Source organism: Phacochoerus africanus, chromosome 6 (genome assembly GCF_016906955.1).
Source record: "Phacochoerus africanus isolate WHEZ1 chromosome 6, ROS_Pafr_v1, whole genome shotgun sequence".
NCBI classification, from domain to species: domain Eukaryota; kingdom Metazoa; phylum Chordata; class Mammalia; order Artiodactyla; family Suidae; genus Phacochoerus; species Phacochoerus africanus.
This window is the reverse complement of record NC_062549.1, coordinates 92,836,098-92,862,095: the sequence shown is the minus strand read 5'-3', so window position 1 is coordinate 92,862,095 and position 25,998 is coordinate 92,836,098. Positions and strand designations below refer to the sequence as shown.

Here is a 25,998-nt window from a genome sequence, read left to right as displayed (position 1 = left end):
AGTGGTTTGTGAGGCACAGACAGGAGCCCTGGCTTTGGAGAATCCCTAAGAAATCCCTCTGGGAAGATCACTGATTGCTCAGGGCTGTGTGTCAATCAGAGCACCCATCTCACCCAGTCGAAAGTGGTTGTGGAGGGGATGGGAATGAACAAAATTATTTCAAGAGGGTGATGCCAGCAGGATCCACTGCCCAATGTCAATGGGAAAAATGTGACTGGTTTGTCTGTTATGGAATTGGATCTTGGGAAAAGTCACCACCACCCCCCGACCCTGCCACTTCATCATGTTCATAAACTCAGATGAATGTCCCAAGGAGTTGTTAAAAGTCACACTCTTACACTTTCCTTAAAAGAATAAACCATATTAAGATTTTGGCACTGACTAAAGCTTGAGAGATTAACTTGTCTAACACCTTCATCTTATAAAGGATGCCCGAAAAATCCCATCATAGCTAACTGTGGTAGAGCAAGGAATGGACAAGTCATTGGCTAGAATCCACAGGTGATCCAGATAAAGATGAAACCCTGGGACAAATGATTTTGGAGAGAAGAAAGGTTGTAGAGAGTTCTTGCTCTTCTTGTGTCCTCAAATATCCAAGATACCCTCTGATTCAAATAATGGCAATTAAGAGTCAGAACTAGGAGTTCCCGCCATGGCACAGTGGGTTAAGAATCTGGCTGCAGTGGCTCGGGTCACTGCAGAGGTGCAGGTTCGAACCCCGGCCTGGCATGGTGGGTTAAAGAATTCAGTGTTGCTGCAGCTGCCACATAGGTCACAGCTGTGTCTCAGATTCAATCCCTGGCCCAGGAAATTCCATATGCTGTGGGTTTGGCCATTAAAAAAGAGTCAGAACTCAAAAAATGTGGGGTACAGGAGTTCTCTTGTGGTGCAGCAGGTTAAAGATCCAGTGTTATCACTACATTGGCTTGGGTCAGTGCTTTGGTGCGGGTTCAGTCCCTAGCCCTGGAAACTTCCATATGCTGTGGGTGCAGCCAAAAAAAAAAAAAAAAAAACCAGAACAAAAAAAACCACAACTAAAATGTTAAATATTTTTTTTAAATGTGGGATACAGACAATTTGTCTTCTCCTCTAATTTCCTATTTTTTTGTGCACTTCTTCCTTTTAAGGGCCTACTTTTTGAATGTTCTTCTGCTCTCCACACATCCCCTGGAGGAATTTACTCTTAAAACTGTAGAGAATGTGGCATTCCTACTGTGATGTTTTCAGGGTTTTGGGGGCTTGCTGACTGGAGAACGTTTTATCCCAAGACCTGCACATTTGCAATGGAGCTAAGATGTGCTGTCTTGTTATCTGGGATCCATTTGCAATAGGAATAGGAGTAGGGCTTAGTGAAGCTGAGAAGCTGCTTGTACATTTACTGCTTCTTTCAGGGAAGGTCAGAGGATGACACATAGCTATCCTGGCCCTTGGGCAATGCCGTAGATGAGGTGACACTTCACCTCCCTGCCAGCCTCAGTGAGAGGGACAGGAGATCTTAGAGACCCTCAGACAACCATTGCAAATACTTGATATTTATTAGGAAGACACTCTTATCCAGGGACGCTGAAGAGCATAAGAATGGAGAACTCACCAAATTGTCCACTGACAGGAGCTGTAAAAAATATGAAGAGCCAGAGATGAGCACCAAGCAAGGATTCTTCAGCTTTCCAAAGGTAGTGCCTCCCCCCCATTCCATTTATTATTTCTTTCATTGAAATTTATTTTTAAAAATGCAATAGCTATTTATCAAATGTCTCTATACACTAGCGATTGTGCTTGGGCTTCTAAGATGAATAAAATATGGTATCTAATAGCAAGAAGTCAATTGGTGGGGTAAACAGAAACTTGAAGCAAAAGAATATAGTTATAATTCAGGTATAAGTGAAATAATAGAAACACACACAGGGCATGTTGAAGGCAGAAAGGCCACCCTTCCCAGTATGTAGGATCTGTGTGTACGAGGGAGTATGTGGCAAAGAGGGTGGGTAGACCATGAAAGACACCTGAGGGAAGTGACTATTGTGAAAACTGAGTGAGAGCATAGGAATCAGCAGGAAAAGGTGTTTGTGTGTGGCAAGAGAGGACGGGGTGCTAATCAAGTCAAAAAGGGCACAGAAGTGAAGAAATAGCATTGGCATTTGGGAGTTGCAGGGTTTGCTGATTCTGGAAGGTAGGAAGTTTAAGAGAAATCAGATTAAAGAGGCATTCAGAGCCAAAGATATGGATGGTAGGTAGCTATGGTTTCATCCTAAGAGCAATGGGGAGCCATGAAAAAGTTTCAAATAGGAGATGGACAAGTTTAAAATTTGTAACTTAGCTGGAGAACTCTGCCAGTGGGTAGACTTCAGTAAGACTAGGTGTAAAGCAGAAAGCCTGGAAAGAAGGCAGGGCAAGATATGATAATATTTAATTTTCTCCAGAATCTTCATCCAAAATCACCACATTGGCTTGTTAACTTTGTTTACTTTCCCTTCTTGAGAATAGAAGCTCTGTCCAAAGCAGAGACTTCTCGTGTTCTCCATATACCCTCCAGAATTTATAATGGTGCCTGGCTCATAAGAGATATTTCATAAAGATTTATTGAGTAATGAAATGAAATACTAGGTCAGTAAGTATCTCTACGTGGGAGGATATGGGTTTGAGAAAGGGGTAATGGAGAGACAGGAGGCAAGACTGAGTGTATAAACACATTCCAGATGAGGGACAGATTTGATGATGTATTCACTCAACAGAAATTTTTAAAATGTCAACTATACGTAAGAACTGGACAAGGCAATGGAAATCCAGCAGAGAGCAAGAGGAATATTATCCCTGTCCACATGGGGCTGATGGGAAAGTCATCCAAACTTAAGGGTTATATCCTGAACAGTATTTCAATTATTTGCCATTTCCTAAGTATTTGGCACCATAGATTTTGTATTGTTTTATAAGTAGCTAATATTTTTCTGAGTGCATGCTATGTGGTAGATATTCATGTGTATTATTTCATGTAATCTTTTCAGTATCCTTAGGAGGAACGTTTTTCGATTATCCCCACTTTACAGAAGCTAAATGGCTAGTAGTGGCAGAATGGAGTTTTTAACCCATTTATTGGAACCTATCTTGTCTGACCCCAAAGCACATGCTCCTGGCCATTACTCTACCCTGCCCCTCTGTTTTGGTATCACACTAGGATGTGCTTCCTATTTCTGGAATATTCTATGCAGTTTCCATCTGTACATCCGTTTTTTCTTATCTTGTGCTTCACTCCATCCCTGCCCCCTCCACCTCCTACTCTCTCTGCTTCATGAACTCATTACCAGCTATTTGGCATCGCTTGTTGTCCACTTTTACCATCATTGGTAACTTGACCTGGACAATTGTTTAACTGAGATCTTGTTACACGGATATTTCTGGTACTTTGGACTTGTTGAAGGCACTTCTATATCGTGAGCATCCTGAGCACAGAAATGGTGCTTCCCATGTCTTCCCATCATTCTCAGCACCTAGCATAGTGCTGTGTATTAATGTTACTAAATAACTTGTTGAACAAAGGAATAAATATATTTTATTCTAATATTTTTGACTTTAATAAAAAAAAGTTTATATGTATGAACTGATAGACTTAAACACACCCACAGGCACAGTTAGAGTGTCATGTGCTGGGAATGACACGAGCAAGATGGTAGAATAAGAGGTCTTGAGTCTGTGTCCCCACCCCAACAGAAGCCAATAATAGGCAGCCATCTACAACAATAGCAATAGATGCAGGAACATCCATGAGATCCAGCTCCAGCCCTGCTCAACCATAATCCTGGAAGCAGTCCTGTAAGTCCATGGAAGGAGCAGGAGAAGGTATTTACCTGCCCCAAACTGCAAATACCAGAAGGGGTGTCTGCTTTTCTAAAGGCATAGATACCAATGCAAAACTACACATCATATTTGTCAGGCAAATATGACAACATTGAAGGAAACCAATAAAGCTCCAATAACCCATCCTAAAGATCCATGAACCACTTGACAGACAATTCAAAATAATAATCTTAGAGACGCTCAGTAAACTGTAAGAAAACACAAATGACTAAATGAATCGGCAAACAATACATAAATAAAAGAAGAAGCTTAACAACAACAACAACAAAATAGAAAACAAAAAAGAACCAAACGGAAATCTTGGAGCTAAAGAATACAATGGCTAAACTGAAAAATTCAATAGACACCTTCAGTAGCAGAAGTGATCATGCAGGAGAAAGAATCAGAAAATTCCAAGACAGGTCATTTGAAATGATCCATTTAGAGGAACAAAATGAAAAAGAGTGAAAAAGACCTAGGTGCTTTATGGAACAGCAATAAATGAAACAATATGCACATTACTAAAGTCCCAGAAGGAGTGGAGAATAAGAGCAGAAAGATTATTTAAACAGGAGAGATGCAGTGCACTACCATGCACCCAGCATCCACTCAAACTGGAAGTTGGAGTAAGTAGCCTGCAAGGAAGGCCCAGGCTGACAAAATAGGCAACCAGAGAGTCTGAAGTTAGTAAAAAGAGCCACTGTCCAAAATTAAGGGACTTAAAAGAAAATGTGGTCATGAGTAAAAGAAATATGAAAACTCCAAAGAAGAACCAGACAGTAATTTGAGAACATACAAGATGGACAATTTACTGGAAAGGCTTTTGACAAAATTGACACTCTAAAGGAAAAATGCAGTGAATGTGAGGCCAGGGCAACAGGAGATTTTTGTTGTTGTTGTTGTTGTTGTTTTTTAGGGCTGCACCCACAGCATATGGAGGTTCCCAGGCTAGGGGTCGAATTGGAGTTGTAGCCGCTGGCCTACCCCACAGCCACAACAATGCCAGATCCTTAGCTCACTGAGCGAGGCCAGGGATTGAACCTGTGTCCTCATGAATACTAGTCAGATTCATTTCCACTGAGCCACATGGGAACTCCTACAGGAACTTTCTAAAGTGACGCACAGGGAGAAGCAATGCTGAGCACAGCTCAGGCAGCCCCTCCGGCCTGGGGGACAGCACTGGCCTGATAGATGTGTGACTCAAGCCCCAGGAAGGAAAGGGTGGCAGACACAACATGAAGAAAATTCTCTTCATTGATGAAAGCTATCAATGCACAGATCACAGAAGCCCAAGAAATTGCAAACAGGAAGTTCCCATTGTGGCTCAGTGGTAACGAGTCCAACTAGTATCCATGAAGACGCAGGTTCAATCCCTGACCTTGCTCAGTGGGTTAAGGATCCAGCATTGCGGTGAGTTGTGGTGTAGGTTGCAGACACGGCTCAGACCTGGGGTTGCTGTGGCTGGCGTAGGCTGGCAGCTGCAGCTGATTCAATCCCTAGACTGAGAACTTCCATATGCCACACATGCAGCCCTATAAAGATACCTCCCCCTCAGAAAAGAAATCACAAACAGGATAAAAGCAAAGAAAGTCACATCCAAGGCACATCAAATTCAACTGCAAAAACCCATGAAGAAGAGAAAAATTGTAGAAGCAGCCAGGAGGGAAAAGTCAGACAGAGAATCAGGGGTAAGGGTTTCTGATTGACCCAGCAGAGGTGCTGTGGAACAGAGGCCACCATACTAAACTTATCATTGGCTGTTCAAATAAAGAGCCACACATGAAAGAAAGAAAGAAAGAAAGAAAGAAAGAAAGAAAGAAAGAAAGAAAGAAAGAAAGAAAGAAAGAAAGAAAGAAAGAAAGAGACAAGAAAGATTATTTAAAGAAATAATGACGAAAAACTTCCCAAATCTGCGGATGGAAATTAACATCCTATGAACCCTACATAGGCTGAACATCAAAAGATCTAGACCAAGACATATTCTAATCAGATTCTCAAAGGCTAAAAAGACAAGGGGTTTTGAAATCAGCAAGAGAAAAGCAACTCATCACACACAAAGGAATCCTAATCAACGTATAGTGAATTTCTCAGTAGAAAAATTGCAGGCCAGTAGAGAGTAGGACAGTTAAAATACTGAAAGTAAAAAAAAAAAACAAAACAAAACCTGCCAACACCAAATACTACATGGAGCAAAGGTGTCCTTTAAAAATTAGGAAGCTGTAGGAGTTCCCTGTGTGGCTCAGTGGTTAACGAACCCAACTAGGATGTGGGTTCGATCCCTGGCCTCACTCAGTTGGGTTAAGGATCTGGTTTTGCTGTGGTTGTGGTGTAGGCCAGCAACTATAGCTCTGATTTGATCCCCTAGCCTGGGAACTTCCATATGCCACAAGTGCAGCCCTGAAAGGCAAAAAAAAAAAAAAAAAAATTACAAAGCCATGAAGACTTTTCAAAACAAACGACAGCTGGGATAGCTAACTACCACTAAACCTGTCTTACAAGAAAAGATAAATGGAGTTCTTCAAGGTGAAATTAAAGGACACTAATTAGCAACATGAAAACACATGAAATTATAAACTCAGTGGTAAAGGTTAATATACAGATGGCTTGACTTGTGATTTTTCAGCTTTATGATGGTGCAAAAATAACCTATATTCAGTAGAAACCATACTTTGAATTTTGAATTTTGATCTTTTGCCTGGCCCAGCAATATGCAGTACAGGGCTCTTTCATGATACTGGGCAGAAGCAGTGAGCTGCAGCTTCCAGTCAGCCACGTGATCGCAGGGGAAAATAACTGATATACTTACAACCATTCTGCATCTATGTTTTCGCTTTCTTTTTTAATTTTGTCCTTTTAGGGCCATGTCCACAGCATATGGAGGTTCGCAGGCAGGGGTCAAATTGGACCTACAGCTACAGGCTTAGGCCACAGCCACAGCAATGCCAGATCTGAGCCGCATCTTTGACCTACACCACAGCTCACTGCAACGCTGGATCCTTAACCCACTGAGAGAGGCCAGGAATTGAACCCGCACCTCATGGTTCCTAGTCGGATTCGTTCCCACTGCGCCACGACGGGAACTCTGACCATTCTGCCTCTATTTTTGACTTTCAATACAGCACTCAATAAATTGCATGATATATTAACACGTTATTACAAAACACACTTTGTGTTAGACGATTTTGTCCAGCTATAGGCTAATGTAAGTGTTCTGAGCATACTTAAGGTAGGCTAGTCTAAACTATGTATGCTATTCAGTATGTTAAGTGTACTGAATGCACTTTAGAGTTGAAAATGTCATATTTTCAACTTATAATGAGTTTATCAGGACACAACTTCATCATGAATTGAAGAATATCTGTACAGTCAAATTCAGAACCTTTCAAATATTATGTTTTAGTCCATTCAGTCTGCTATAATAAAAATGCTATACTGGGTAGCTTATAAACAATAGAAATGTATTTCTCACTATTCTGGATCCTGGAAAGTCCAATATCAAAGTAGACTCATGAGTAGACTCATCTCTGGCAGAGCCCACTTCATCCTCGATAGTCATCTTCTCACTGTACCTTCACATGGAAGAAGGCATGAGAGGACTCCCTTTGCCCTCTTTTATAAGGGTCACTAACCTCATTCATGACAGTTCTGCCCTCATGATATAATCACCTCCCAAAGGCCCTGCCATCTCCTAATACTGTTATCTTAAGGGGCAAAACATATGAAGTTTGGGGGGAAACAGACATCCAGACAATAGCATCCTTTATAATGGTACATCAATCACTTTTAATTTTAGTGAAAAAGTTTTAAAAAGACAAACATATTAAAAATAACTGTAGCTTCAGTAATTTGTTAATGTATATATAATATACAAACACATAAATTGTGGTATCTATAATAAAATGGGGGACAAAAATGTAGAGTTTTGATATATGATTGAAACAAATTTCTTAAATCGACTGTTATGTTTTATATAGGTCTCATAGTACTCACAAAGAAAAAAAAAACTGGTAGATACACAAAGGACCCCTGAAAGTCAACACTATCTTGAGCTAGAAGAACAAAATTGGAGGCATAGTACATCCTGACTTCATACTATATTACAAAGCTATAGTAATCAAAACTGTCATAAAAAAAGACATATAGACCAATGGATCAGAACAGAGAGTCCAGAAATAAATTCACACATTTACAGTCAACTGATCTTCAAAAAAAGGTGTCAAGAACACACAAGAGAAAAAGGATAGTCTCTTCCACAAATCATGGGGCAAAAACTGAATAACCACATTAAAAAATAAAATAAAATTGGACCCCTATATTTCACAATGTACAAAAATCAACTCAAAGTAGATTAATGACTTAAATATAAGACCTGAAACCACAAAACTACTATAAGAAAACAGAGAGAGAAAGCTTTTTGGCATTGGTCTGGGACATGATTTTGGGGGGTATGACCCCCAAAGAACAGGCACAAAAAGCAAAAACAAAAACAAATGGGACGACATCAAAATAAAGACTTCTGAACAGCAAAGGAAACAATCAACAGTATAAAGAGGTAAACTACGGAATGGGAAAAATATTTGCAAACCGTGTATACAATAGGGGTTAGTATGTAAAATACATAAGGAACTCTAACAAATCAACGGTGAAAAACAAATTGAAAAGCAGTAAAGGACATGAATAAATATTCTCAATGGAAGAATAAAAATGTCCAACAAGTATATGAAAAAATGCTCAACATTACTAATCATTAGGAAAATGCAAATCAAAATCACTATGAATTATCATCTCACATCTGTTAGAATGGCTGTTATCAAAAGATAACAGACAAAAGAAAAGTGTTGGAGAAGAACCTTTGTTCACTATTGCTAAGAATATAAATTTACACAGTTATTATGCAGAAACCATACTCAAAACCATCCTAAAAAAATTGAAAATAAAATTATCATATGATCCAGCAAATCCCACTTCTGGGTATATAACCAAAGGAAATACAATCAGTATCTCAATAAGATTCCTGCACTTCAATATTCACTGCAGTATTATTCACAGTAGCCAAAAATATGGAAACAATCTAAGTGTCTGTCAACTGATTAATGGATAAAGAAAATGTGGTGTATACACACACACACACACACACACACACACACATATATACACGAAAGTTAAAAAATATTGGTGAAGAACCATTGTTCACTATTGTTAAGAATATTAAAATGTGTATTACATATATAAAATCTATACATATATACCACATTTTCTTTATCCATTAATATATTATACATATATATATATATATACCTATACAATGAAATATTACTCAGTTTTTTTTTAAAAAAGAAAGAAATCCTGCCATTGTGACAAGAGGGATAAACCTGAGAACATTATGATAAGTAAAACAAGCCAGACAGAGAAAGACAAACACTGCATGATCTCACTTACAGGTGGAATCTGAAAAAGTTGAACTCACAAAATCAGAGAATAAAATGGTATTTGCCAGGCAGTGAGTGGGATGAGGGGGAACTGGGGAGATATTGGTCAAAGGGAACAAATTTTCAGTTATAAGCTGAATAAGTACTAGATATCTAATGGTGACTACAGTTAACAATAATGTATGCTTGACATTTGCTAAGAGGGTTGATGTAGACTGTTCTTTCCATATATAGACACACAAAGGTAACTATGTGAAGTGGTATACCTAAGAGAAATGTTAACTAGCTGATTGTGCTAATTATTTCATCATATATATGGTGAAATAATTTTGTACATCTTAAATATATGCAATTTGTATTCATCAGTTATACTTCAATAAACCTGGGCAGGGGGGAGAAAAAATGTCATGTATCAGAGGTTTCTCCCTTGCCTTCCCCACTATCTCCTGTGAGTCCCTGTCCTCCTCTCCCCTCCCCGTGTTATCTGCCAGTCACTGCTGTGGTTTATATCTGTGTGCAAAAGAAGGAGATATCTTTCTGTGGTAGTGAGAGCTGCCCCAAGCCCACCCAGGGCCCACAATGAGCTGTTCTACTTACCCAGGACGAGCAGTGACACCCACAGCAGCATGAAGGCCTGGGCTGCCCAGGGCTGAGACCAAAAGAGAGGTCTTCTCAGGAATGGCAGGTTTGGTTTGGATCTGACAGTTGTACTCTGTCCCACGAGCCCCAAGGAGCACGTCTGAGAAATAGTTTTTTCGAAGAGCAGGGTGCATTAGTGAATTAGAAAAAAGGAAGTGGAAGTACCCATCTTTAACTACTGATCAAAGTTTCCTGCCCTGAGATAAAAGTGAAAAAATAAATGTTAGGGTTTTAAAAAAAGCACATAAGCTTACTCCCACATTTCTATTGCTGGGAAAATACCTTAAGGAAAGTATGTGAAACTTGCTGTAAAACAATATTTATTGTGGCATCATTCATAATCGCCAAAACACTGGAAATAATGTAATAGAACTAATGAATATAGCACTTCTTCAGAATGTTCTATTTATACAATGACACACAATGCAGACATTGAGAATGAGGTAAACTTACAAATATAAGAAGGTGAGACAGTCTTGATTAATGTGAAGAGAAAAAAGTGAGTAGTAGACTGGTATTTGTAGTGTTATCGCATTGGAGTAGATGTGAAAAATAGAGTACATGTGTGCATAAAGTGACATAGGTATCCTTTATCTTTTCTTGGAAAGTATACCTAAAATAGTGGTTATATTTGAAGAACTATGAATGGGAAGGAGACATTTCATTTTATGTCCTTCTAAACTGTTTAATTTTTTAAAAAAATTACTATGTAAGTGAATTGCTTTTATAACTTCTTAAAAGTCATTTTTCCATCTTAGCATACTGGTCACAAAGATCTCTAAGACATTAGCTGTCAGGAGGAATGCCAGTTTCTGATTTTCAAATAATTTTCCCCACCCTTCTTTCTGGGTCCATACTTTGGTCTTCTTAATGGGAAGTTTAATTTCATATCTACAAATGCAGATCACCTTACGTATATTATATTACATCCTATCTACTTCACTCCAAGACAAGAAAAGCATAGAAGAGTAAATAGGCATTACTCCATCTTAGTCCAGCTGGAGGACCTCAAAGGGAACAAAGAGCTTTCACTGGCTTTTGAAGCTATTATAAATAGTTCTGCCTCAAATATTCTTGTGTAGGCCTCTTGGTGCATGTGGGCTTGCGTTTCTGTTGAGTATATTATTGGGAGTAGAATTCCTGGCTCATACAGTTTAGTTTAGAAGGTTCAGTTTATTTATTTTTATTTTTTGGCCACACCCATGGCATGTGAAAGTTCCTGGGCCAGAGATCAAACCCATGTCAGTGTCACAGCACCAACCCAAGTTGCTGAGGGGATAATGCCAGATCCTTAACCCACTGTACCACAAGGGAACTCCTAGGAGACTCAGTTTAGAAGGTACTACAAAGTTATTTTCCAAAGTGGTTGTGCTAATTCTCACCTTACCAACCGGTGTGTGAGAGTTATCATTGCTGTGAAATACTTGTGGATATTGCTATTATGATCTTGTGAATTTTAGTCACTATGCTGGGATTACTTCATTGTGGTTTTAATTTTCACTTCCCTGGTAAATTATGCAATAAATTATTTTTTCCTGTTCTTATTGGTGATTTATATATTCTTTTTATATCCCATTGGTAATTTTTTCTTGTCCTGCCTTAAAATATAAATTTTATTTCACAAGCCTTGCAATTTTCTTTTTTTGTGCTATTGTTGCCTGGTCTGGTTTTGGTATCAGAGTGATGCTGGTCTTATAGAAAGACTTTGGAAGTATTCCTTCCTCTGCAATTTTTTGAATAGCTTGAGAAAGATAGGTGTTAACTCTACATATTTGGTAGAATTCACCTTTGAAGCTATCTGGTCCTGGACTTTTGCTTGATGGGAATTTTTAAATTACTGATTCAATCTTATTACTGGTAATTGATCTGTTCCTATTTCTTTACTTTTTCCTGGTTCAGTCTTAGGAGATTGCATCTTTTTAAGAATTTGTCCATTTCTTCTAGGTTGTCAATTTTATTGGCATATGATTGTTGATGCTATACATAGAAAATCCTAAAGATGCCACCAGAAAACTACTAGAGCTTCTCGATGGATTTGGTAAAGTTTTGGGATACAAAAATTAATATACAGAAATCTGTTGCACTTCTATATTCTAACAACAAGCTATCAGAAGGAAAATTAAAGAAGCAATCCAATTTATTACTGCAGTAAAAAATAATATACCTAGGAATAAACCTACCTAAGGAAATAAAAAACATGTACACAGAAAATTCTGACACTGATGAAAGAAATTGAAGACAACATAAACAAAAAGATATATCAAGTTCTTGATTAGAAGAATTAATATCATTAAACTGACTATACTAACCTAAGGCAATGCATGGATTCAGTGCAATTCCTGTCGCAATACCAATGGCATTTTTCATAGAACTATAACAAATAATTTTAAAATTTGTATAGAAACACAAAAGACCCCAAATAGCCAAAACAATCTTGAGAAAGATGAACAGAGCTGAAGAAACTATGATCCCTGACTTCAGAATATACTACAAAGCTACAGTAATTAAAACAGTATAAGGAGTTCCCTTGTGGCACAGTGGGTTAAGGATCTAGTGTTGTCACTGCAATGGCTTGGGTCGTTGCTGTGGCATGGTTTCTATCTCTGGCTTGGGAAATTCCATGTGCCATTGGTGTGGCCAAATAAACAACAAACCAACAAGTAGGGTACTGATACAAAAACAGACACACATATCAATGGAACAGAATAGAGATTCCAGAAATACCCCACAAAAATATGATCAATTAATCTATGACAAAGGAGGCAAGAACATACAATGGAGAAAAGACAGTTTTTTTAATAAGCGGTTCTGGGTAAACTGGACAGCTACATGTAAAGGAATGAAATTAGAATATTCTCTAATACTATATACAAAAATAAACTCAAAATGGATTAAAGACCTAAATGTAAAACTGGATGCCATAAAACACCTGGAGGAAAAGATAGGCAGAGCACTCTTTGAAATAAATTACAGCAATGTTTTTTTGGATCTGTCTCCTAAAACAAAAGAAATAAAAGCAAAAATAATCAAAAAGACCTCATTAAACTTAGAGACTTTTGCACAGCAAAGGAAACCATTGACAAAATGAAAATACAATCTACTGAATGGGGGAAACATTTGCAAATAATATGACTATATATGTATATATAGCTATACAACTGCTCATACAACTCAACATCAAAAAAGAACCTCAATAAAAAATGGGTAGAAATTTATATAGACATTTTTTTCCAAAAAAAAATAAGGCAGATGGCCAATAAGCACATGAAAAAATCCTTAACATTCTTAATCATCAGGGAAATGTAAATCAAAACCACGAGATATCACCTTGCACCTGTTAGAATGGCTATCATCAAAAAGAACACACACACACACACAAACACAAATAAATGTTGGTAAGAATGTGGAGAAAAGGAAACCCTTGTACACTGTTGGTAGAATTTAAATTGGATTAGCCACTGTAGAAAACAGTATAGAAGTTTCTCAAAAAACTACATGTGACCTGGCAATTCTACTCCTGAGTATATATTTGAAAAAGACCAAAACACTAATTTGAAAAGATACATGCACCCCAATATTCACAACATCATTATTTGCAGTATTCAAGATATGGAAGCAACCTAAGTGTCCATCAACAGATGAATAGATAAAATAGATATGGTGTAAACATATACAATGGAATACTATTTAGCCATAAAGAAAGTTTGCCATTTGCAATAAGAATGGACTTGAGGGGTATTATGCTTAGTGAAACAAGTCAGACAAAGACAAATACTGTGTGATATCACTTATATATGGAATATAAAAAATAAAAGAAGCTAATAAATATAACAAAAGAAAAAGAAGTAGACTCAGATAGAACAAACTACTGGTTACTAATGGAGAGCGGAAAGAGGGGGAAGGGCAAAGCAGGCATAGGGAATTAAGAGGTTCAAACTATTAGGTATAAGATACAAAGATACAACATGGAGAATACAGTACATATTTTATAATAACTATAAATAGAGTCTACATTGTGAATCATTGTATTATAACTTATAACCTGTAACCTTGTAGCCTGTGAATTATGTAATATTATACTTCAATTAGAAATAGATGAATGGATAAAAATGTGAGATGTATATATATCTGCACTAGGGCTTCCTGAGATCCAGGAAACTCAGAGTTTTAATAAGATGAACCCAAAATGACCTACACAAAGACACAGCATAATTAAAACTATCAAACTTAAAGAGAGGATATTAAAAGCAACAAGAGTAAAACATTTTGTTATGTACAAGGGAACACTCATTAGACTATAAGTAGATGTCTCAGGAGAAGTTTTATAGGCCAGAAGGGAGTAGAACGATATAGTCAAAGTGCTATTCACATGAAAAACCAACCAATAATACTCTATCCAGAGAAGTTATCGTCCAGAATTGAAAGAGACAGAGTATTACAGAGAAGAAAAGCTAAAGGAGTTTTCACCACTAAATTGACCTCATGAGAAGTATTAAAAGGACTTATTTAAATGGAAAAGAAAGTTTAATTAGTAGCAAGAAAACATAAAAGAAAATATCTCACTGGTAAGATAAATATATAGTAAAAGTAGTGGTTTAATCATTTGTAAAGTTATAAAGATTAAAAGGCAAAAATAGTATAAAAGAACTATGATTATAATTATTAGTTAAGGGACACACAAGATATAAGAATACAAAGTGTGATATCAAAAAATAAAATGTGAGGAGGAAAGAAAAATTATTGAGTTTTAGGGATTAAACACGTTGCTATCAACTTGAAATAGAGTGTTATAATGATAAATGATTATACAAAAGTCTTCTAGTTAACCATGAAGCAATCCTGTAGTAAGTACAAAAAAAAAAAAAAAGAAGAAGAAGAAGAAAGAAAAAAAGAGATAAAGTAATAAAGTATGGTAGTTTTTTTTTTTAAGTCATCAACCCAAAAAGGAAGAGAGTGAGATTAATAAATGGGGCTGAGACATTAAACTAAACATGTAAAAGAATGAAATTAGACTATTTTCTCACATCGTAGGAAAAATAAACACAAAACAGATTAAATACCTAAATGTAAGGCCTAAAAAAACTTCTAGAAGAAAACATAGGCAGAACACTCTTTGAAATAAATTGTAGCAATATTTTTTGATTCAATCTCCTAAGGCAAAAGAAGCAAAAGAAGCAAAAGGAAAATAAACAAATGGGACCTAGTTAAAAGCTTTTGCCCAGCAAAGAACACCATCAACAAAATGAAAAGACAACATACTGACTGGGAGAAAATATTTGCAGATGATACTATTGATAAAGGGTTAATAGTCAAAATGTATAAACAGCTCATACAGCTCAATATCTGAACAAAACAATCAGATTAAAATATGGGAAGATCTTCCTGAATAGGCATTTTTTAAAAGAAGACATACAGATAGCCAACAGGCACATAAAAAGATACTCAATCATCAGAGAAACTCAAATCAAAACCACAGTGAGGTATCACCTCATATGTGTTAGAATGGCTATCATCAAAATGTCTACAAATAACGTTTTTCGTGAGTACATGGAGAAAAGGGAACCCTAGTATTCTGTTCTGGAAATGTACATTTGTGCACCACTATGGGAAACAGTACAGAGGTTCCTCAAAAAACTAAAAATAGAATTACCATATGACTCAGTATTTCCACTCCTGAATACATATCTTAAAAAAATCCAAAAAGCACATGCAGCCCAATGTTCATAGCAACATAATTTGGAATCACTAAGATATGGAAGCAAACTATGAATGGATAAAGAAGACATGGTGTACACACACACACTCACAGTATCCCATTGTATACATACTCCTCAGTCAAAAAAAAAAAAATTCAGCCATCAAAAAATTCTACCATTTGTAGTGACATGGATGGACATAGAGGGTATTATGCTTAGTGAAATAAATTATACAAAGGAAAACAAATACTGTATGTTATTAATTATATGTGGAATCTAAAAAATAAAACAAATGAATGAAGATAATAGAAACAGACTCACAGACTTATAAAGAACAAAGTATTGGTTACCCGTGGGGAGAGGGAAGCAGTGAGGGCAAGATAAGGGTAGAGAATTAAGAGATACAAACTACTGTGTATAAAATAAATAATCAACAAGAATATATTGCACAGCATAGGGAAGTGTAGCCATTATTTTATGATAACTATAAACTGAATATATCTATAAAAATATTGAATCAGTATGGAGTATACTGGAAAATAATATAGCATTGTAAATCAATTTTATTTCAAATTTTAAAATTATAACTAATCTGGTACACTACGGAGAGACCAAAGGTGATTTTTAAAAATTTATCTGAAAGATAATATTTAAATTTCTAAAAAATTATGAAGATTGTTTAGGAAGAATAATTAACCCTTGTAAATTTGACATGATAAGTTCACAAGAACAAATCTTTTTGCAAACACATTAATAATTGTAATTTAATTTTGTTACCATATGATTTTATTTGTATATTTAAATATTTTGTAGGTAAAATAAGTATTCAATTAATGAATAAAAATGATATAAAATTTGGCAAGTCCATTAAAAAAGGAAGAGTGTGAGAGAAGATAAAAGGAACACAGAACAATTACGTAAACAACCAGAAAAGAATTAACAAAGTGACAATAAGTATACACTTAATAATTACCTTAAATGTAAATGCTCCAAACAAATACACAGAGTGGCTGATCGATTTAAAAAAAAAGAAAAAGACCCATATGTATGCTCTCTACAAGAGGCTCATTTTAAGGACATACACGGGCTCGAAGTGAAGGGATGAAATAAGACGGTCTATGCAAATAAAAACCAAACAAAAGCTGGAGTAAGCTATACTTACGTTAGATGAAATAGACTTTAAAACAAAATTGTAGTAAGAGACAAAGATGAGCATTACATAATGATAAAGGGATCAATCTCACAAGAAAATAGAACATTAGTAAATATTTGTACACCCAATATAAGAGCACCTAAGTAGGAGCAAATTTTAACAGACCTAAAGGGAGAAATAGACAATGATACGGTAATAGTCTTAGAGGATTAAATGCCCCACTTATATCAATGACTAGCTCATCCAGACAGAAAGTCAATAAGGAAACACTGGCCTTAAAGGACATGTTAGTCAGATGGACTTAACAAATACATACAGAATGTTAGTTATATCCTAAAGTAACAGAATCCATTCTTCTCAAGGGTACATGGAATATTTTCCAGGATAGGTCATAGGTTAGACTACAAAAGAAGTCTTAATAAATTTATGATCATTGAAATAATATCAGCCATCTTTCCAAACACAATGATATTATACTAGAAATTAACTACATGAAGAAAACAAAAATTCAAAAATATGTGGAGATTAGACAACACACTGCTGAGCAACTAATGGGTCAAAGAGGAATTCAAAAGAGGAATAAATAGAAAACTTTGAGACAAACAAAAATTGAAAAGTACCAAAATTTGTGGGATACAGCAAAAGCAGTTCCAGGTTCAACATCCACAAATTAATCAATGCGATGTACCATATTAACAAAATGAAGGATGATAATCACATGAATTTCTCAATATATACAGAAAAGGCTTTTGAAAAAATTCAATGTTCATTTATGATGAAAATTCTCAACAAAGTCAGCATCAAGGGAAAGTACCTCAGCATAATCAGAAATACAGTGTCGTTTATGACAAAGACGCCAGGAATACACAATGGAGAAAGGATATGCTCTTCAATGCCTGGGGTCAAGAAAACTGGACAGCCACATGCCAAAGAATGAACTCAATCGCCATCTTATATCACACCCCCAAATTAACCAAAATAAATTAAAAACTTGGCTGTCAGACCTGAAACTAAAACCCCTAGAAGAAAGCATAACTCCTTGATGTAGGTCTTGGTGATGATTTTAAAAAATCTGATAGCAAAAGCAACAAAAACAAATGCTTTTTTATTATGATGACTATGATATCATATGAAGGAGGACTTCATAATAAAAAAAGTTTCTGCACAGCAAAGGAAACTATCAACAAAATAGAGAATCCACTGAGTGGGAGAGAATATTTTCAAATTACTTATCTGATGAGGAGCTAATATCCAAAATATATAAAGGACTCACAACTCAACAACAACAACAAAACAATTCAATTTAAAAATGAGCAGAAGATCTGAATAGACATTTTTTCCAAAGATATACAGATAGCCAACAGGTATCTGAAAAAGTATTCAGCATCACTAATCATACAGGAAACATAAACTGAAACCGTGATGTGATACCAACTCACACCTGTCAGAATGGCTATCATCAAAAAGACAAGAAACAACAAGAACGTGGAGAAAAGGGAATCCTTGTATACTGTTGGTGGGAATGTAAATTGGTGCAGCCACTGTGGAGAACAGTATGAAAGTTCCTCAAAAATTGAAAATAGAATTACTGTATGATCCAGCAAGTCCACTTCTGGTTATGTACCTAAAGAAATGAAAACACTAACTCAAAAAAGATATGTTTTTTTGAACCCCTATGTTCATTGTAGCATTATTTATAATATCCAAGGTATGGAAACAACATAAATGCCCATTGATAAATGAATAAATAAAGAAATGTGATATAAATACCGTGAAGTATTACTTAGCCATAAAAAAGATGAAATTTTGCCATTTGTGACAACACGAATGGATCTTGAGGGCATGATACTGTGTTGTAATAAGTCAAGGAAAGATAAATACCACATAATCTCTCATACTTGAAATCTGAAAATACAAACAAAAGAAAACAAAAGCAACCTAATAGATACAGAAAACAGATTGGTGGTTGCCAGAGGCAAGAGGTCAAGAGTGAGAGAAATGGGTACAGGGGGTGCAAAGGAAAAAAAAGTAGAAGTCTTTAAGAAAATTTTAAAACATATTGACGTAAGAAAGCTAGACAAATGAAGAGTTAGATTTGGAGTTCCCGTCGTGGCGCAGTGGTTCAAATCCGACTAGGAATCATGAGGTTGCAGGTTCGATCCCTGACCTTGCTTAGTGGGTTAAGGATCCAGCCTTGCTGTGAGCTGTGGTATAGGTTGCAGACGTGGTTTGGATCCCACGTTGCTATGGCTCCGGCATAGGCCGGTGACTACGGCTCCGATTTGACCCCTAGCCTGGGAACCTCCATATGCCGTGGGAAGCAGCCCTCGAAAAGGCAAAAAGACGAAAAAAGAAAAAAAAAAAAGAGAGAAGAGTTAGATTTAAGGATAGCAACACTCAAGAACATAATCACCTTAAATCTTACCACATCAATCTACAAATTCAGGATGAAAAAAAGGAAAAAGTAATAGAAGTTTTAAAAAGGGGGGAAATGACTTACTCTATGATTCTTTTCCAGGAATGGTAATATCGTATTGAGTTAAGCATAAATGAATCAGAAACAGACAATTTTTTTTTCCTTGAAATACACATGGGTTTAAATATCCAGGGAAAATGTACCTAGGGAAAAAAATCTTTGTTAAAACAAACAAAAAAAAAATTGAAGTTTTCTTGTGGCACAACATGCAACTGCACTGTGGGTTCAATCCCTGCCAGGGAATTTCCACATGCTGCAAGTGCAGCCAAAACAAACAAACAAACAAAAATTCATTGAAGAAAGAGTTTCATTTAGCATTCTTTTTGTCATTTGTTGTTGGTGTCAGAAAACAAACAGGTGGTAGATGTACTTTTATTCTGAACTGAGAATGATGTTTATCCTAATAGCTCCCATGTATTGGATGCTTACCACACCAGATATTTGTACATATTATCTTAATCTTTGCATCAACACTAAAACAGTTAAACTGAAATAACACAGACAATGTTCTTCCAGACATGTATTATTATCCTCATTTTATAAATGAGGAAAACTGAGGCTCAAATAAATTAAGTACCTTAATTTCAGGTACCTTGTAAGCACAAATACTCACAGACAGTAAGTAGTGGAGCCGGGTCTGGAATCCATATCTGTCTGAGAATAAACCTAACTAATTCAGTTATCCAGAGAAAAACATAATTCAAAAAGATACATGCACCCCAACGTTCATAGCAGCATTATTTACAATAGCAAAGACATGGAAGCAACTTAAGTATACATCAATAGATGAATGGACAAAGAAGATATGGTATACATATATGGTGTATATGTATGCATACACACACATATATATGTTACTCAACCATAAAAAAGAATGAAATAATGCCATTTGCAGCAACATGAATAGACCTAGAGATGATCATATTAAGGGAAGTAAGCCAGACAAGGAGTTTACTTCAAAGACAAATACTATATGATATTGCTTTTATGTGGACTCTAAAAAAATGATATGAATAAACTTGTTACAAAACAGAAATAGACTCATGGACTCGAAAACAAACTTAGGGTTACCAAAGGGGAGGGTGGGAGGGATAAATTAGGAGTTCAGGATTAAAATATAGGCACTACTGTATATAAAACAGATAACCAATAAGGATCCAAGGACCTACAGTTATAGCACAAGGAACTATACTGAATATCTTGTAATAAATGAATGGAAGAGTATGTGAAAAATAATATGTGTATATAATATATACATATAACCAAATCACTTTGGTGTATACCTGAAAATAATACAACATTGTAAATCAACTATATTTCAGTCAAAATTTAAATTAATTAAAAATTTAAGTTTATGTGTATGTATACATACATATACATATATATAAAGAGATTCAACATCATTAACATTTGAATAAGAATCTACAATACTGCTCTTAAAGTTTTCTGTAGCAGCAAGTTTCCACGGTCAAATGATTACATTTCAAGGGCAATTATTGAGGGCCTATTCTGGGTCCCTGGTGGCAGGAAATGGAAACGCTTTGATTTTCTCAAGTTTATAAATAAATACTGTACTATCTATAGTCATACAGATTAAAGCCAAAGGTTTTTGGAGGACAAAGGGAGAGAGATGTATTTAAAGTAGGATGTGAGGAATTAATCACAGTAATCTCATGATCATTGCATAAGCCATGTAGCTCAAGGGCTCTGTCAATCAATGTGGAAAAAGAGTGCAAACTCTCAGGTGCTCTGGCCATATGCACCTGGGGAAAAGTCTCATAGATGTAGGGGGTGAGGGGGTTGGTAAGGGCGAAGAGAGAGTCTTGGCAGCATAAGCACATCTGGACAAAGAGAGAATTTAATTTTTAAATGTTACTATTAGGTTGTTTTCCTGAGGGCAATATCTAATAAGCCATGTTCTCTCTTGACAGGTGATAAAAGAGCCCACACTTTGTCTCCAGAGAGACTTGGGGCTCTGCCACTGACCAGAGGAATGACCTCAAGCAAATTATCAGACGTGATCCCTAATGTCTTTATGAAGGAGGCCACACCACCCATCTCATTAGATTAGCATATTCAACACCCAGAGCTGCATGAAACCAAAATCTGCTCTTCTTTCAAAGTTCTATTTACTTTCTACACTACAGCCTTTTTTTTTTTTTTTACCAAATTGCCTTCACTTGTGGTAATGAAGTCTTAGTAAAAATCACCAATGAATGCATATATATTTAATAATGCTATTGAAGTATAATTTCCAATGATAAAATTCACTTGTTTTGCTACCATAATCTAATTTTGAAAAAATTTCCACTACTCCATTGAGTTCCCGTCATGGCACAGTGGTTAACGAATCCAACTAGGAACTGTGAGGTTGTGGGTTTGATCCCTGGCCTTGCTCAGTGGGTTAAGGATCCGGAGTTGCCGTGAGCTGTGGTGTAGGTTGCAGACGCGTCTCGGATCCCGCGTTGCTGTGGCTCTGCTGTAGGCCGGTGGCTACAGCTCCGATTCGACTCCTAGCCTAGGAAACTCCATATGCTGTGGGAGCGGCACAAGAAATGGCAAAAAGACAAAAAAAAAAAAATTTTCCACTACTCCAAATAGAAACTTGGCACCCATTTGTACTCTCCATTCCCCAGTCAATAGATTACTAATTTACTTTCTTTGTCTACAGATTTGCCTATTTGACCATAGAACTTGATTCATACAGTAAGTGGTCTTTTGTGTCTGGCTTCTTTCACTTAGTTTCATGTTTCTGAGGCTCATCCATGTTTTAGCATGCATCAGTATTTTGTGAATGTATGTTTCGTAGTTTGAAACTTCGTGGCTAGGATAAACAAGATTTCACTAAGGATCTACTTGAATATTTCATAATTTCCTTGGAGGTACTGCCTACATCAACCTGAGTCTGATAAACAAGAATCACAGTCAGAGATAATGAAGAAAGAATATTTCTGATACCCACCATCAGACTTTCTAGGGTTCTAGGGTTCTGAAGTGAGGCACCCACAACTAAAGGTCATTTTTCACACTTGCTACAATTTTTCCAACCATGTCCAGAAGGGATATTAGGTCAGATTAGGCTGTCCTTGACCTGTCTTTGAATGGTGTATTGTGGTGGTGTTACCTTGCCCAGAGCTCTAAGAAAAAAGGCTCCCCAGCCTTCCAACTTCTTGCTGTAAGTAGCTCTTTGAAGGAAACCGCCCTCAGCAGGAAGCCCCTTTTCTTGTCACTTTAGCAAGGCTATAATGTAACTAATTTTAACCAGCTACACCCATGTTCTACTTATTTCCAGCCGAAGCACACCTTTCAGATCTTTTAATCACACAATACCTTGTCTAACTTGCTGGTTCTTTCCGTAGATCAAAGAAGTCGAAATGAAGAATAAATAACTAACAGAGGACCAGCTCTTTTCCCTAGCTTCCTCTTCAGTAACCTTATGAAAAAAAAATGTGTGACTAAACTGTGTGAACAAGATAACATCTAGAGGCAGATCACAAGAAGTCAAGGAGCCCACACACAGTGTGGGTGGTGGGGATGGCTATGACTCTGATATCTTCTCAATGATTAACTTATATTACTTCCCTCCTTCCCTTTAAATCCTTCATGGCCAAGCAGAATCTTTGGAAGTTGTTTTGGGGGCACACTGAGTCCCCCATCTCCCCAGACTGCCCGCACTGATTAAAGTCAACTTTCCTTTGTATCAACATTTGTGAATTTGATTTTGTAAGCAGCGAGCAGCAACCCCAATTTGATAACATTTCTAGTTCTCCAATCTGTGTCCATTTCCTCCACCTAATTCAACCTCTGAATACCCTCTATTCATCATTTCATATTGATTTTTGTTTCTTATTAATTTACCAGCCTAGTGATATTTACAAAAAATTAATTGAAGCAGGCACCCATCACTGGGTTTGTCAAGCAAATCTCTCCCCATCTTAGGATACATGCTGGACCTGCCAAGGTGAATTTCACCTAAAATCTCTGCACAAAGACCCTTCTCCTCTCTGTAGTTCTCTTCCAACTTGGCCATCTCAATACACCATCTGTTTCATCTATTCAGACTCTGATCATTGTCCAGGGAAGAAGCTTGTTGTGTGGGAGGAACATGGGTATTTGAATTGGATAGACATGAAACTGAATCTTAGCTCTGTCAGTTACCAGCTGGGTGACTTTGAGCAAACTATGCAAGATTTTGAGACCCAGTTTTCTCATTGATAAAACAGATATTAACTATACCTTCCTTCTAGTTGTTGTCAGGATTAAATAAGATGCTTGTAAAGAATATATCACAAGCATATAGTAGATGTCTCATAAGTGGCAGTTATGAAATTTATAATCCTGCTGCCCTCAACTTAGCTCTTTTTTCCATTCACATGGTAACTTTTTCACCAAGGCTGCCCTCAGCCCTGGGCTTCAGATCCAGTTGCCAATCCAGCACTAGCATAATAACAAATTCCAATGATGGGTTCAAATAGTTACAGAGAATTTAAAAAAAGAGAGTTCGAATTTGTTTGGGGCCTATTGGATCCTAGAAGTTCAGCTCTCCTTTGGAGAAGCCTCTGACTAGCCACTTACGACTTGCTAAGTGCATCAGAACTACATCTGGTTTCATGAGCATATAACCTGTGCAGTCACACAGGGCCCCACACTTGTAAAGGCCCTTAGTTTGGTCTAATGTTCTTCTGTTGCCATCTTGAAAGTTCTACTAATTTTATCTTTGAATTTGTGTTTTGTAAATGAAGTCTGATGGGACAATGGCATCAACGCATGAGCAGAGAAGATACTTGCAACATGTGTGTCCACCTTCCTTGCTGCCCAAATGCAAACAGCATTCAGATAACCCATGAACACCAGATTCCAGGTGGATCCACAATACATGTGAGCTCAGCGTCACTTAAAGTGAGGACAAAGCAAGCATATTCCATCAATGACTCACAGCCCAGGGAAGCCACACTTTCCATTTGGACCAGAACTTGATTCACATAGTAAGAAGGCAATCATGTTCTAAGAAACTTGAACAACCAAGAAAACCCATTACAACCTTTCTTATGGTACTTCCCTGTATTAGGTAATAATGTGCACCGAAAATAACATAAAAGGAAAAGGAAAAAATAAGACAAACTTGGAGTTCCCGTCGTGGCTCAGTGGAAATGAATCTGACTAGTATCCATGAGGATGCAGGTTCGATCCCCAGCTTCACTCAGTGGGTTAAGGAGCCAGCATTTCTGTGAGCTGTGGTGTAGGTCATAAATGCAGCATGGATCACACATGGCTGTGGTGTAGGCTGGCAGCTGCTGCTCCAATTCAACCCCTAGCCTGGGAACCTCCATATGCTGTGAGTGCAGTCCTAAAAAGACAACGAAAACAACAAAAAGATAACCTTTATATTACAGTCTTTCCTCACTTTTCAATAATCCAAAGGTAGAAAGTGTGGGCACAAGGTACTCATATTAAGATGTGACATTTTTAAAGTTGAGAGGTTTTTTTTTTTGAAGAATTTCCACTGTTCTCATAAGAACAAAATGCATATGCATGGATGAACTATGAAACACAAATTGTCTAATTTCAGTGGTCCTACCCATGAGTGTAATACTCTCAGATTCGTAGGTAAAGCAGACATTGCAAAATATAAAGCTGTACCATAAAATTCATGCTAATTATTTAAAATTTTGTTTCTTCCCTTCTTGTAACGACCTTAAATAGCAAGTTAAAAAAAACCATCATGACAAGAAAAGGCAGAGGCCATGGAAAAAGGAAAAAGAGCTTTATATTTTAGTACCTTTAATAGCACTTTTTCCCCCCTTGGTTTTTGAACAAGGGGTCTTGCATTTTCATTTTTCACTGGGCCTCGGAAGTTATGTAGCATCCGGTGTCTAACGCTCTTCTCTTCCTCGTGGTCCTGAACAGCTTCCTGGGCAGAACTTGGGCTTCTTGTGCTCTCAGGGAAGGAGGCCCTGTGCAGATGAGTTGACTACCTTTCGTAATGACAACTCTCATTTTTTTTAACCAGAAAATAATAGAAGCCAACTGATTTGAGGCTTTCCCCTTGCCCCTCCAGCTTATGTAAATTTTTGAGGTGTTATTTTTCCATGCCTCTGGGAAGTCCGAAGACCCAACACACTTTTGCATAAACGTAAATGATATATTTATCTTAGGGTTCCTCTTTCTGAGACTCTTGAACTGACATTCACCTGGGGGCAGTTGTTACATCTCATCTCAAGTTGATGCTCAGCTTGAGAGATTTTTATTAAGTAGAATCAGCAAGAAACTGGGATGGACCCAATGTGAACTGAAGGCTGAGGGCTTGCACAGTAGAATCATCTAATAGACAAGCTGCAAGTATCAGAGAGATGACCTAAGTAAACTTTCTAACTTGACTCAAGGGTGAAGGCAAAGAATTGTCAAAAGTACTCAAAATTCTTAAAAAAAAAAAAAAAGTTTAGGCTGCAAGGTGATTGGCCAGGGTGAGAAAAAACTGATGTGACTCTCAGTGTTTCTACAGTTGTTTTTTTTTTTTTTTTTGATGGGCAAATTTGGGAAATTAAATCCTAGCACATAAAATGCAGTGCTGAGAGGAAATGGGTGAGACTGCGGTTATGCCCAGGGGTTTTTGAGTTATGCTTGAGTCTGTCTCCATTTTTGGCAACAATTGTTCCCCTAGTTGCCAAGCCAAATTCCTGGGAGATGCTCCACATGTCTTTCTTCACCTCCAATCAGTCGCCTACTTTTACTGAGCTTCCTATGAAAGAAGTCTTTGTTTTTATTTTTTTAAAT

The 25,998-nt window shown here is 36.9% G+C and overlaps 1 protein-coding gene across 3 annotated transcripts in view; it reads right to left on the bottom strand.

Annotated features, from left to right (window-relative positions):
- FCRL5 (Fc receptor like 5) overlaps positions 1-9,999 on the bottom strand; it is a 42,387-nt gene extending 32,388 nt beyond the window's left edge. For all 3 annotated transcript variants that reach the window (XM_047784237.1, XM_047784238.1, XM_047784239.1), the window contains exons 1-2: positions 9,858-9,999; positions 1,592-1,612 (exon numbers count right to left, since the gene is read on the bottom strand). In XM_047784237.1, coding sequence (XP_047640193.1) covers positions 1,592-1,612; positions 9,858-9,888 — 52 coding nt within the window. In that variant the 5' untranslated portion in view covers positions 9,889-9,999. The remainder of the gene's footprint in view (positions 1-1,591; positions 1,613-9,857) is intronic.
- Positions 10,000-25,998: the final 15,999 nt, after the last annotated feature.